This window comes from Centruroides vittatus, unplaced genomic scaffold (genome assembly GCF_030686945.1).
Source record: "Centruroides vittatus isolate TY-2023 unplaced genomic scaffold, ASM3068694v2 contig_964, whole genome shotgun sequence".
Classification (NCBI taxonomy): Eukaryota; Metazoa; Arthropoda; class Arachnida; order Scorpiones; family Buthidae; genus Centruroides; species Centruroides vittatus.
Window position 1 is genome coordinate 215,551 of NW_027122640.1, and position 12,984 is coordinate 228,534.

Here is a 12,984-nt window from a genome sequence, read left to right on the forward strand (position 1 = left end):
GCTTACTTAATTTAAAAAGTGGAGCAGGCCTGGCACCGCCGACTAATACCCGAACGTGCAAACAGGATCGGCACTTTCGGCACATGCCACGCTAGATAGAATTATTGTCGATACCGTTGGAATGCGCGCAGTAAAGCAAATCATCCAGACAAGACGGAATTAGTTGTTTTACTCATTCCTTTCACGTGTTTGATGTTTGCTGTTGATTGAGTTCTCCTTGTAGGTCGACGCCATTTGGGAGTGATTTGCGGTGAAAAACGAAACGACACAAAATCATCGATTTTAATCTCATAAAGAGGAGAGAGAGAGCGAGAGAGGGAGAGAGGAGAGGGAGAGGGAAAGACGCGCCTAGTTCCGAGTCTCATCGACAAAAACACAGCAAATCTCGACGATCAGAAGAAACACAATTTGGAATCAACCGAACGTACTTCCGAAGCGTCAACTTAAGTGGGCAAAATCGAAACTAAAGACGGAGCGTCCACGTGTTCGCAAGTAGTGTACACGTGGGTTCTTTCGTTCCGTTGACGAGATAAGCAATAAATATAAAAAAACGAATATTTACCGGATACATGGAGTGTTGTCCTCCCAGCATCCCTAGCCTGGGGAGACTGTTAAGCGAATCAACTTTTTTGCCCGGCACATAACAGTGAGGTGCACCATAAAAACTTCCAGAACTACGTGATGAAGTGGGAGTAACCCCACCTGCACAAGAACTCGACACGGAACAGCTGTCCAAGTGGGGCTCGTGTAGCTGGTCTTCTTCCTTCACGGGATGTTGAAGCGGCGAAGACGGCGAATACCGTCGGAATGTCACGTTAGAATGATGGAATTCCAGACAGGACTGCATCGGGGACACACACACAGCACGCGCGCACGAGACAGACCGGAGTGCGCGCCTACCCAAAACACCAATCCTTCTCAGTCAGATTTCTGCGGGCAAGGTGATTAAGCGCGCGACTGCGCCCTGCACCAGTGGAGTCCCGCCTGCCATCTCCCGAGGACGGAGCATATTTGTACAGGCCTCGTCTGTTCTACTTGAGCAGTCTCCAATTGGACAAGACTTGGAGCCTGCCAGCCCTGTCCCCAGCATAATTAAAGGGAGGTTTTTCTGCACTCTTTGCTGGTCAGGTGTCTCCGTCACCGTACTATGATCATGCACGTGTGCGTGCTAACACTGATCCTCCCCGCCGGGCTGCTAACGACGGAATGTTCGCCCCCCCTCCCCTAGACTGGTAGTGCCTGGTTGTCACAGTGCGCAGGACATACGGCAATTTCCGTACCGATTGTCTCGGCAGTTTTTCTTGCCATTAACACCCATCCTTACTAATGTTACACTTCTTACTTCCCTCACATTGTTCCTAAACAGAACAATGATGTTATCCTCGCCTTTTTCTTTGGCACAGCTACACGCGAGCTGGTCACTAAACTTGGCCTGGATTCGCAACAACATTCATCACTCCGGCAACTAATATGAATATCGAATGGCCGAGAAGGCGTCTTTTTTTTAATTCTCGCTCCCTCTACTCTATGAATGATTACGAAGCCGAGTACTTTGCCTTTTTTTACACTCACTTTTTCCTGCCATATAAATAGGTCACGAGACCTTAGCAGGTCCATTATTAAATTTTGGAATATTTCGCCAGAGGTGGGGTCACTCAGACCGCCTATAGGCATTCCGATTCTTGTCTCGAACGCGACTAATTTCCTGGAAACCCGGGTCGAAGCCGTGAAGCACAATCGGAAGAAGATAAAAACCCAAAATGCTCCTTGCGATAAAGGTGCGAAAAACTGATGCGGAAAGCTTTTCCGAGTGAGCGAAAAATTGAAAATTGGCGATCCTGCACAATTAATCAAACTACAAAAATACAAATAGTCCCCCTTTAAAGATGTAATTAAAAAATACATAAATGATCCTAACAAGACTAATACTTAGCGAGGATCGATAATCATTATTTTTGCTCCTCTCGACTTTTTCCTTGCCATCTGATAAACCGTAAGAGAGACTTAGAAAAAAAAAAGATTCTGTTTATGTTTTTTATGGGTATCTCCTCCCCCTTTAAAATCATTTTACAAGATTATTCAAATTGGAAGACGGTATAAAAATTAATAAGGACAACGCTAGTGATTTATTAACTTATTGCCGGAAAGTTTAACCAAAAATTCGTATCTGGCAAGGACAAAGTCTTTTGTTATTTTATAAACCTTCTCTTTTTTATCACGAAAGATATGTAATCATTGTTTACGCGAAATCACTTAAATTTATACTTCAACGATTTCATAATTGTTTACGGGCGCAAACAACGAGATTAAACTACTACCTTTCCGTTAGATAAAATAAACTGAAGACGGATAAAATTCCGAAGAGCAAAGGGGTTAAACAATACACGAGCAATCAAAATAGTAAAAGTGACAAAGTATGGTCCAGACAGGTATCATTAGGGTTTCTCTACTCAATCGATAGAAGAGAGGGGTTCTCGGGGATGGATAGATGATGTGGGGGAGAAAACGTTCAGACAAACCACACCGACAAACAGTCGATACCTTACCACCTCGAAAACCTAGTCGGATTTAATCAGAACTTGTGCTTCCTGCAGAACAATTGGATTTGTGTGATTGCCATCAGAAAATAGCGTCGTGGCAGATAGAAAAAAAAAAAAAAAAGAATAATAATGAAATGAAGTCTTTCCGTAAAGTGGGGAGAAAACAACAATTACCATCCCCATTACTATATAACCCTTTCAACAATAAATATCTAAGGCCGTCTATTAGTGGCTATTGCACCACCTGCTAGTTTAACAAGCGGTTTGAGGGTCATAATTAGCCACCAGAGGTAAATTGGGCGCTGGTCAGTGGTCCATCGTTAAGTGGAAGGATCGGGACGGAGATACAACGAGCACCAAAGAAGTACCTCACCAGCTGCAGATACGCAACTCTTTTTTGCCAATGGCAGATTTTTCTAAAGGTATTGATTACTTTCTGCAAACGAAGCTAAAAAACATAGAGAGACAGAAAAGAAGTGAGCCAGGCTTTATTTATATACTTGTAATTATGCATCTTACAGAAAGAGACGGGTTTCAAGAACTTTTTCTCATCCATTTTCAAACAAGTTGGCTGGCACTAAATTAAAGTTGTGTTTTCTGTCAGATTAATCAACGCGCCCTTCTGTCTTTATGCCGCTCGTACAATTATCTCCTATTTCTTTATGAACGTAGTTTCTACAATTATTGAAATTTTCGAGTATATCCCCCTCCCTCCCGAAACTCGCTAATTACCTGTTTTCTCTCTGGATGGTGCGCGGCGTAAACGCTCTCCGAGAAATCTCGTGCAGGGAATAACTTTTTCATTAAAAGAGATTTACCATTTTCTATAACTGAACCCACTCGTCACAAAAAAACCACCCCTCTAATAATTCTGCAACGTTTATTAGCGAAAAGTTACTCCCGAGACGGAGGTGAATTTTTAGAATTCTTAATGAATTTTGGGGCAAACTGGAAACACTTTGGTATCGAAAGGGCCGGTTTGAAGCGTGAAAATCCGAACGACGACAAAGAACCAAGAAAGACGAAGACTCGTCCTCGTCGTTGGTAGTGTCCCAGCATCGCCACATCGGAGCCGCCATTTTCTTATACTACAGCGTTAATTAGCAAGCAAGAGGTATCATCGATTTCTGTCTGGCGAAAAAATACAACCTCTTCTCCAATGGATTCTCTACTCTACCATTCCTAGTCCGGTTAGTACAAGTTTTGCAGCACTTTTTTCCATCAATTTCTTACTTAAAGTAGCGGACACGAGGAGCAAAACCTCTCCTTTTACCGGGAGGATTTATTCTATTTCTTTGTAATTGTTACAAGCTAAAAATCAATTATAAATAAAGAAGGTTTTTTGGCCATCGATCTGCGGAGATCCAAAGACCGAGTCCATGCACTAACACACAATGAACTTTCTTTGATAGGCAGCCTCATTTTCCGCACCCCCTCGCTATTTGTATTGATCCCAAAAATCATAAATCAATATATCCCTACTGACAGCATTATTTTTTTTTTATCCATCGCTTCAGATAAGCTGCCAACACGATCGCGTATCGTGAGGAGCCGCCCGAGGTGCTCTTCTAGGACCAATATCCCGAGCCGGCCACATTATAAAGCCATTAATGGTGGTCGTTGCGACTGGCCAACGCGCGACACGCATCGAAGAGCAACGTAAGTGCCTCCATATCCGAGCTGGTCGAATTAGAGGAAACAAAACTGCAGTTACGGCCACGGACAGATATGATAATGCCGCTATCGCTAGCTCGGTAAACATCCCCATCAGTTCCACCATCCGGCCAGACGTAACTTGGTCGTTAGCGATTTATTCTCCTCTTGCAAAGACTCCCGCCAACAATGCGCTAATAATTCTGCTCTTCTCGTCCGAATTCTGCGTGATGGCTAGCCATTACCCTTGCCGCCAAAGAGGGTAGGAAGAAAAAAAAAGAATCCTAGTTGAGGTGGAGCCATCCTTCTACCGAAAATATCTGAGTTATAGGTTGCTCCCCTCGGGTGGTACACGAATGCGCAGGTGTCAACGTCCCGCTTCGTCCTCCGATCCCCACAATTAAAATGTCCAACTCTTCTAGATTTTTTTCGAGGGATAACAAGTCCATCGTTGAATAATCTTAACGTTAAGATGATATTTCTTTTAAAAACAACCTCCAAAACTGAAGTTTCTCAGCGGTAAAATACGATCTTCGTACAGGCTAAAAAACTGTACTACTTTAAGAACTGAGTACTTATCGTATTGCTTAAGTTTTTTCCTTAATCTTTTCTTCAGAGGGGGATAAATTATGACAAATTTCACGTAAAGAGCTTACTTTCTGTTAGCGTCATCAAGAAAGACCAATCTGAAACAAACACCGTCAAAACAGTCTCCAAGAAAATTAAAATTAAATCTATAGTAAGCAAAAATTATACTAAGTTCTGTTATAGGGTTTTCTATCAGAAAACATTTAAATCAAAGGGAAGTGTAACTACCATTGTTGCTTGATTAACCCTTTCGGCCTTGTGGGTCGTCGTCTCGAGTTATTTGGATATTCACAGATCTGATTGATGGATGCGGGACTGGCTAATTTGCACCTACAAATCCAGTCGAGTGACATCGACAACAGGTTCAACGTACTCGAGAGGTGGAAAAGCGAACCTGAGTATGAATGGACATCGTTGCGTCATTAACGTGACGTAATGGTGCCCAGTTTGACCGCCTTAATAATACTTCTTTCTTCCGTTCGTGAGTGAAACGAAATCTTTATTTCCTACCTCTTCCTTCACATCGGATTTGCATTTATACAGTTTCTGATCGTTGCTCTCTTAGTCCAATGATTTGCACTGAAGGTCAAAATGTAAATCAAGGACACAAACACTATTTCCTGTGGGAACTTTCGTCTAAATATTGACGATCGAGGTTATTTTCACTAGTCATTGTTGGACTACGAATGACTTCATCTACATAAGCAGCAACCGAGGCGATAATTATGAAATTGCAAAGCGTATGATCGGGAATCGATTCTGTTTCTTCGATATCGTCACTTAATTGATCGAGTAAATCATGAAATCATGCGATACTCATCCAAGATGATGGGATCGAGTGTTATCTACCAGACGAAATATCAAATTTGGTTCTCCGTCGGGATGTCAATCAGCTGATATTAACCCATACCTGTGACGTCACGCTACACTGTTGCCATGGGAACCAAAGGTGGGAAACAAAAAAAGATACAAAAAATCAGACGTATAATATGGAATCAATTCTGTTAATTATACACAAAAAAGGTAATTAACGTTATCGATCACAAACTTTGAACAAAATCATCGAATGTTTCGGGTGGGAAGAAATGTGGAAAAAAATCTTGGCAAAGTTTGGACAGTTTTTTCGGGGACTGAACTGTATCCAGTTCTTTTTTTTATGTTTTCCATCCACTCCTGCACTAAGCAACTGACGAGCCAGTGAAAGTTTTGTCGTCTCCCCATCTCCAATCACGTGACGAAAGAGATACAAGAGCAGGAGGTTGAAATAAAAGGCACAGACCCTGTTTTTCTGCACTGGCAGATAAGAAAGGGAGAATGGAAGAGAAAAAAAACGGTCGCAGTTACAAGTTTTTCAATATGCATGACACTTCCAAGAATCGCCAGGATGACCTTTGAAAGAAAAGACAATGAAACACGCACCGAGAGTCGATCCTTGCCCCGCTCTAGGAAATATATACTACCTCGGATAAATGACAACCCCGACAATTGTCAGAGTAGCCTAATCTCCCTTAAGTGTTTCGAATGGTCAAGATTTAACACCCAACGGCCACGTTTGAAGTGCAATGCAAGAGGAGGATATCTGTGCCCATCTCCGAGCCACTCCTCATTTGTAATAACTGATAAGTGACGTTCTCACGCATATCGATGACTCATTTGTCGTCAACACAAACACAATCTGTCCCATTCGCGGAGAACTTCCGAACGAAACGCGTCACCAGCGCGAGGGTGACGGATTTTTTTACTTCGCAAACGGCGAAGAATGGCACTTTTTCTATAGAAAAAGTCGATTCTAGACTTTTGACGCGAGCAGATTTGCCAGATTCTACAGACGGAACGTAATTAGAGAGAAATTCGGGAGGAATAAATTAGTAAATAGTGTTTTTTGGCCAGTTATTATAAGAGTAATGAAGGGTTTTACGGGGAGAAAGGTTGTTTGGCAGAAAACTTAGGAACCGCTGAAGGGAACTGCGAACAGAAATCTGTGTTCCAATTCAATATTTAACCTCAGCCTAATTACTCTTCCAGTAGATTTAATTAATTTTCACTCATGACAAGTAATTAATTTGCTACTGGCATGTCCAAATCGCAGATTAAACTGGCGATATTCGCTTTTTCTGGACGAAGGAGGAACGAAAAAAATCCCTTTCACCCCGGTATTAGTAACGTTAGTATGGAGTGTAGAAGAGAGGGCACTCCATTTTGAAACTCAGTGGAATCGCGTGACAGAAGCAGGATCGAGATGTCCCTATTTCCGACACGAACGGGCAACCCTCTCGGCCCACGGCCAAAACAGGATTTCTTAGCCCGTAGGATTGAATTAATTGGTTCGTCCGATCATTAAAAAAGGGCACACACCTTCTGCTAAACATCCTCGGATTGCCTTATTCTCGACCGGATCTACAAAAAAACCGGTCTTAACCAGATTTAACTTTTATCAGATATGACACAACCGCGTGTCCTTGATGGTCACGTCCAACCAGGAAACAAAACGGAACGACAATAAGCGAGCAAAACACGATGGACACTCCAAGCACAGATTAAGTTCGGATGGCACCATCTGCCCATAAATACATCCGGACGCTTCTTTTGACTATATTTAATGCTCGACAATTAAGAGGACTGCAGCTGACCCAATAATGTCCCACACTGATAACTCTTTCCTTTTTGATACCACCGAGAAACTAAGTCACCGAGATATAAATATAGTGGGTAATTATAAGTACAACCGCTTTCGCTAGAATTCCCTCGGGTACTTAAGAGGGGAGGGAAATTTTCACTCTCCCCGTCTTCCAGGGAGGAAAGAGAGAGAGAGAAAGAGAGAGCGTGGGGAAAAAAACCAACTAAATCGCCCCCACGGCTTCCGGTGCGGGAAACTAAAGTCCCTTCCTGTTTCTAAATAGCTATCTGTGTAAAATCGTGCCAGAGAATTTCGGTCCCCTTCATCAATCGTGACGTAGAAGAGGTGGTGCCGTTTTTGTCGGAGATGCCCCATCAGTTCCAGCAGCTACAATGGACATACCAGTCGACCGAGAGGACATCATGTGTGACCGGACGAAGAAAATTCGCAGTTTACGACGTAAACAGCGACACCCGAGGCGAATCCCGAGAAAATTACCCGATTGCGAACCTGCACTTATTACCCACCCTCTCCGTGGAGGATAAAAGAGTATCGATGCGCAAGCAACGGCCGAAAATGCCATTTTAGGTAATGGCCGTAGGAAAAAGAGGAAGGTCGACCCACGTTGCGCACGTGGTGGCGGGAAAGTATCGTGATATCTGTGCGTGTGCGTGATCCAAAACGATCAGAAAACGTCCATGTGACCCTTCGTTAGAACCGGTTGGCCGAGACACCACCCCGGAGCACGCCTCGAAACTGGACGACAACAGATCTGCAACCAGATAAGCAAAACAGTTGACGAAATCGTCGCCAAATGTACTGTTTCTCAGTGTGAACTCCTTCCTGCAACTAATATTTATATATATAAACTGAATAAAGCAACAACTAGGCATGCGTTGCGCGCTAAATCCACCTTACTTCTGTGGGCCAATTCGGCGTGACCCTCTCGAATTAGAGGGGGGTTATGGCTCAGGCCGACAACTGCGTTAGTTCGCAACATCGCCACCAGGTGACACCCTCTTACTAGGGTTATTAACGTATCGTTCGCTAGTCGTGTCGGAGCAACACCGGCCAAACCTGGTCAAAATTAATTATATAGATAATTGTACAAAATCAACAAGATAGAGGTGGAAACGAATGATAATGCAGCCATTGGCGGCGGAAGTAATTATTAGCAGATAATGCCCTGTTTATAAGGGAAGACGGTGGCTTCTTGCGCTTAATTCCGATGATTATCGTTATCTGAAGCATTCAGCTACATCTACTACCCTTAATAGGCCCTATTAGAAATCGATAAATGCAAACGAGGATAGCGATAATCTCCATTTTAATAAATGCTTAACACCCGATAAAATTCATTCGTTTTATCAAACAATTTCCCTGTTTTTACAAACGAGAACACGCTACAAACAGAAATGAATTTTATGAACAATACTCCTAGCCGAAGGGGATATTTTATAAGATCTTAGGGAAATTTTCTACAACTATTTTTAATTTTATAAAAATGAGAATTCTCGAGTAATTTTAGGGGCGTTTTTAACAAAATCGTCGAGATTTGTAGTACAAAAACACGTTACTATTCGTATAGTCGGAAAAAAGTTTAGTAAAGTGTACTAGTCAAAAATTTATGTGCTGGAACTTAATTAAGTGAAGAAGCATTTTGTTAGATAATATTTGGACCATCGGGAGTCGAAAAGGGGAGTTTTTAGAAGGTCAAACACAATAGGAGGGGAACAAACATGCGACAAAAGTTTCGAATAAACAGAGGCAGAGAGGAGTATTTGAAGTTCCCACACGAAGGACAGGTGGGCCGAGTAGAGGTCCGGAGGCCTCGTCTCACCTTGCTACGGCTCGTCACGCACCACCTTTAGGTCGAAGGTCATTCGCTAATAAATTTAAATGGCGACTTCGATAATATTTCCCATTCTGCCAATTAGAATTACCAATGACATACATTATTGAGTGAATGGGTTGAGGGTGAACGGATGCGATTAAGCCACCAAAACTTATACGTTACGTCATCTGTACGCGAGTTAAACTCCTCAGAACATTTTTTAAAGGATAGAACATGAATATCTCGACAAATTCCCTTAGCAATTTCGCTAAGGAAAGTTTATCTTGACATTTTTTAGTGCGAATTTCTTTCGGGTTAACGAATTTTTTTGAGTTAAGCAAAACAAAATTTTATTAGCATAAACACTTTCATAATTCGTAGTTTTTAGGGAATTTTTTTTGGAAAATTTAATGTATATTTCTTCTAAAAGTCTATAATTATTTAAATAATAATTTGAACAACCTTCCGCATTATAATTTCAGTAAAAGTCTTAAATAAAAATCTCACTAATTTGTGTTGTTGAAATTACATAAAACACTTTACCAATAAAAACAAACTGATCATAAAATCCTCCCTCATAAGATGTTTAAAGTATTTCTGAAAGATTTACGTACAAATTTCTATAAAATTACGAACGACAAATACCCACCAAACGATTTAAATATGGATAGTAAATAACATCAGGCATAATAATTCTTCTTATCAAAATCTCAGATAGTATCGTGAAGAAACGAAAACAGGAGGGAAAAAAGTATCTTGGGGGCGAATTTACAGATTTCTGAACGCTTCCTTTATTGATCAAAAGAAATCAATCGCTGCAATGACATCAGAAACGATGTTTCCTTTATGGCAAAGAGATATTCGACACGTTTAAATGCATTTCGACACCAATTACGCTCTATACGACATCCTTACTTTTCCATCTTTAGTTAAAGAATAAGGTTATCCATTTCAGTAATATATAAATTTACAGGAATGCAACTTTCGTAACGTACTCCTTCCAAGATTATATAATTTTATAACACGTACAGCTTTGCAGCTTTATTCTACTTCAGTAATATTTAAACTTAGTGATTATTATGCTATAATCATTTACATCTCTGTACATATCTAGTTTAGTAAAAGAAAAGCAATCGTAAAACCAAGTACAGACCAAAATATGAAGAGAATGAAATAAGAAACAAGAGCCACAACTGGTTCCAAGCAGAAAGTACAGGACAACTGTACAGGGATTTTGAGATATCAAATTGTTCTTAAAGGATAAAATGAGAGATGGAAACACACTTTTTTTTAAACAGCACTTAAAAGTATGAAGCTCCGATTTAAAATACATAAAACTGATGCGAGTCCTCAACCATATTATCTCAATTGGTTATTTCATCTAGATAAAAAAACACGAAAGAAAATCGATATTTTGAGAGTTAGGATTAATACACCAGCAGGAATCTTAAGGAGAAGTTTGGTTTAAGTGTTTTTAAATGTCAAAAATTAATATAAAAATATTGAGAGGAAGTTTTTGGGTATAAGAAATAGGAAGTAATATACCAGAACGTTTTTGGTAAGCCGCCATTTTTGTACGAATTATATAAAAAAATAAAACAGGAACGATGCGAAAACGTAGGATGAGGAATAGTCGAGGAGTAAGCGACACAGGCAACAACTATTACCGGTCTTACGGCAATTATCAGTTCATTGCTTCAATATAAAGTTGACTAAACGTATAAAAAAAGGAGCGCAGCAGTTACCTCGATAAGATCTGCTAATTTTCTTCTTTCAACTGATCATCCTCTGCTTGGCCTATCCGGTCTAAACCATTAGAACTACTTAAATTACACAGTTTGTCGGCTATTACGGCAGATCGTTCTATGTTTTTAATTAAATTATTATTCTGGGAGCTGAGAGAGCGCACGACCAGACACACATACGCGCTATTGTTTCGATGGATAAGAAGCCGTTTTCTTCATAGAGATCGTTCAGAAAAAAAGGATTTTGCAGAGAGGAGGAGATCCGTTTCTTGTTCCTCCTCTCTACTTCGGTCCGAAAACAGAAAACGGCAGATGGTTTAACGAGTGGAACTTGGGGCAAAATCCAATTATTATCGTCTTCCACGCATCTTGTCCACAATCGAGACGTTAATAGGAGTAGCCAAAAGGCAAGTCGACTTTGTCATTTGTCTCTACTTTTCTTAACCTCGAATGCGAATGATTATTAAGAGGTCATCCTCTAGTAAAAATTACGATCGGAGCAATGCGAGCAAAATTTTGTTTCCAGGCAAATTTTCAGATAGAAGCAATGCGAATTTATAACAGAAATTAAGAATGTGTGAATAAGCAAATTTAGGATAAAACTTGATATAGGCGATTGAGTAAAACTAAAGCAGTAGCAAAAGTATATGCAAAGGAATAAACCTAAGATAAAAATTAATTGCATGCAATTCAAAATATTTAGGATAGGAGCAGAAAGCGAGCAAGGAGCAAAGAATGGGAGGGTAAGCAAATTTAGAATTGTAGCAAAATATGCGAAAGTGAGTGGATTTAAATAGGAATAAAGAACATGCAAGGAAACAAATTTAAGATAAGGGCAAAATATGTACAAATGAGCATATTTAAACAGGAGCAAATTCAACATGAGTAAAGCGTGCAGAAGCAAGCAAATTAAAGATAGATACAAAGTAAAAATAAGTAAAAAATTTTGTACAAACGAGCAGATTTAAGCGTGGAGTGAGCACACTTAGGGAAGAGCAAAATATACGCAAGTGTGCAAATTTAGGACAACGAGCAGAACGCAAGCGAGCGATGAAATTTAGGATAGAAGCAAATTGGAGCAAGAGCAAAGTCCGATCGACGTGTAATGGCGTAAAGTGACCCGGTACACAAAAAGCATGGTAAAATTTTTAATCTGCATCGAGAAGCAAATGATAAAAGTGCACCGAGAATGGAATGCAGGCCTCTAATAATAATAAGTGAATCTCAAAATTGAAGTAATTTCGAGCCTAGAGCAAAACAGAGATGGACAACTTATTAAAACTTCTATTTCTAGCGTTTTTACATCTCTGGAATGTAATCTCTCTCTCTGTTTAATTTCATCTCAAGTTCATTTACCGCCGAGTGTAAATTATGTGCAGCATTTTCTCACGTGGAGTGCTCGAGGTTTTCGCAAGTAGCAGAATCCTATCGTTCCGAAAACGGATCAAGGGGGGAGAGGAAAAAGTACGAGTTTGTTTAGAATTATTAGTTTCTTTGATGAGCTATTTAAAGTATTTTTGGGGCGAGAGCGTGACAGATGTTGGCTATGACAGTTTGAAGACGAGGGATCGACTATCGCAACCGACATTTAATGCCGTTTGCAGAGAACCACGCGGGGGATACAATCCACAATTACCACGGTAAATACTCAAACGACAAAATATGTTAGATTGGGTTGTTTCATTGAAGATGGTGCTACGCCCCCTTTCTCGATCCTTACGCCCACTTTCAATTCTCCATTCCAGCCAATCTCTTGTACCCGGGAGGACTTAGAAAATTTCCTGTGGACCCTAGAGAGTGTAGGGAAGGGGAGAGACGTCTACACGCCTAGCGAGTCGTGAGTTGGATGAGCGAGCACTGCGTACACACAACAGAAATATCGATTAAGTAATCAAGAACTACGTTCTGGGACATCGGGGGTGTATGCTGAAAACTGAGCAGAAATCAATGGCAGGGAATGACACAGGAATTTCAACTATATTACCCAAATTCTGTCAGGCTGAAATT

At 40.7% G+C, this 12,984-nt stretch overlaps 1 protein-coding gene across 9 annotated transcripts in view; it reads right to left on the reverse strand.

The window, feature by feature from the left end:
- LOC136985402 (zinc finger protein rotund-like) overlaps positions 1-12,984 on the reverse strand; it is a 219,201-nt gene that overhangs the window by 188,730 nt on the left and 17,487 nt on the right. The window contains exon 1 of one of the 9 annotated variants that reach the window (XM_067282680.1): positions 7,137-8,206. The exons of 7 other annotated variants lie outside the window; for them this stretch is intronic. Coding sequence is in view for 1 of the 2 variants with exons in the window: in XM_067282674.1 (XP_067138775.1) it covers positions 563-847 (285 nt within the window). In the remaining variant the exon portion in view is untranslated. Of the gene's footprint in view, positions 1-562; positions 3,367-7,136; positions 8,207-12,984 lie in introns of those variants that run through there. One more of the 9 variants, XM_067282674.1, reaches the window with a different exon arrangement.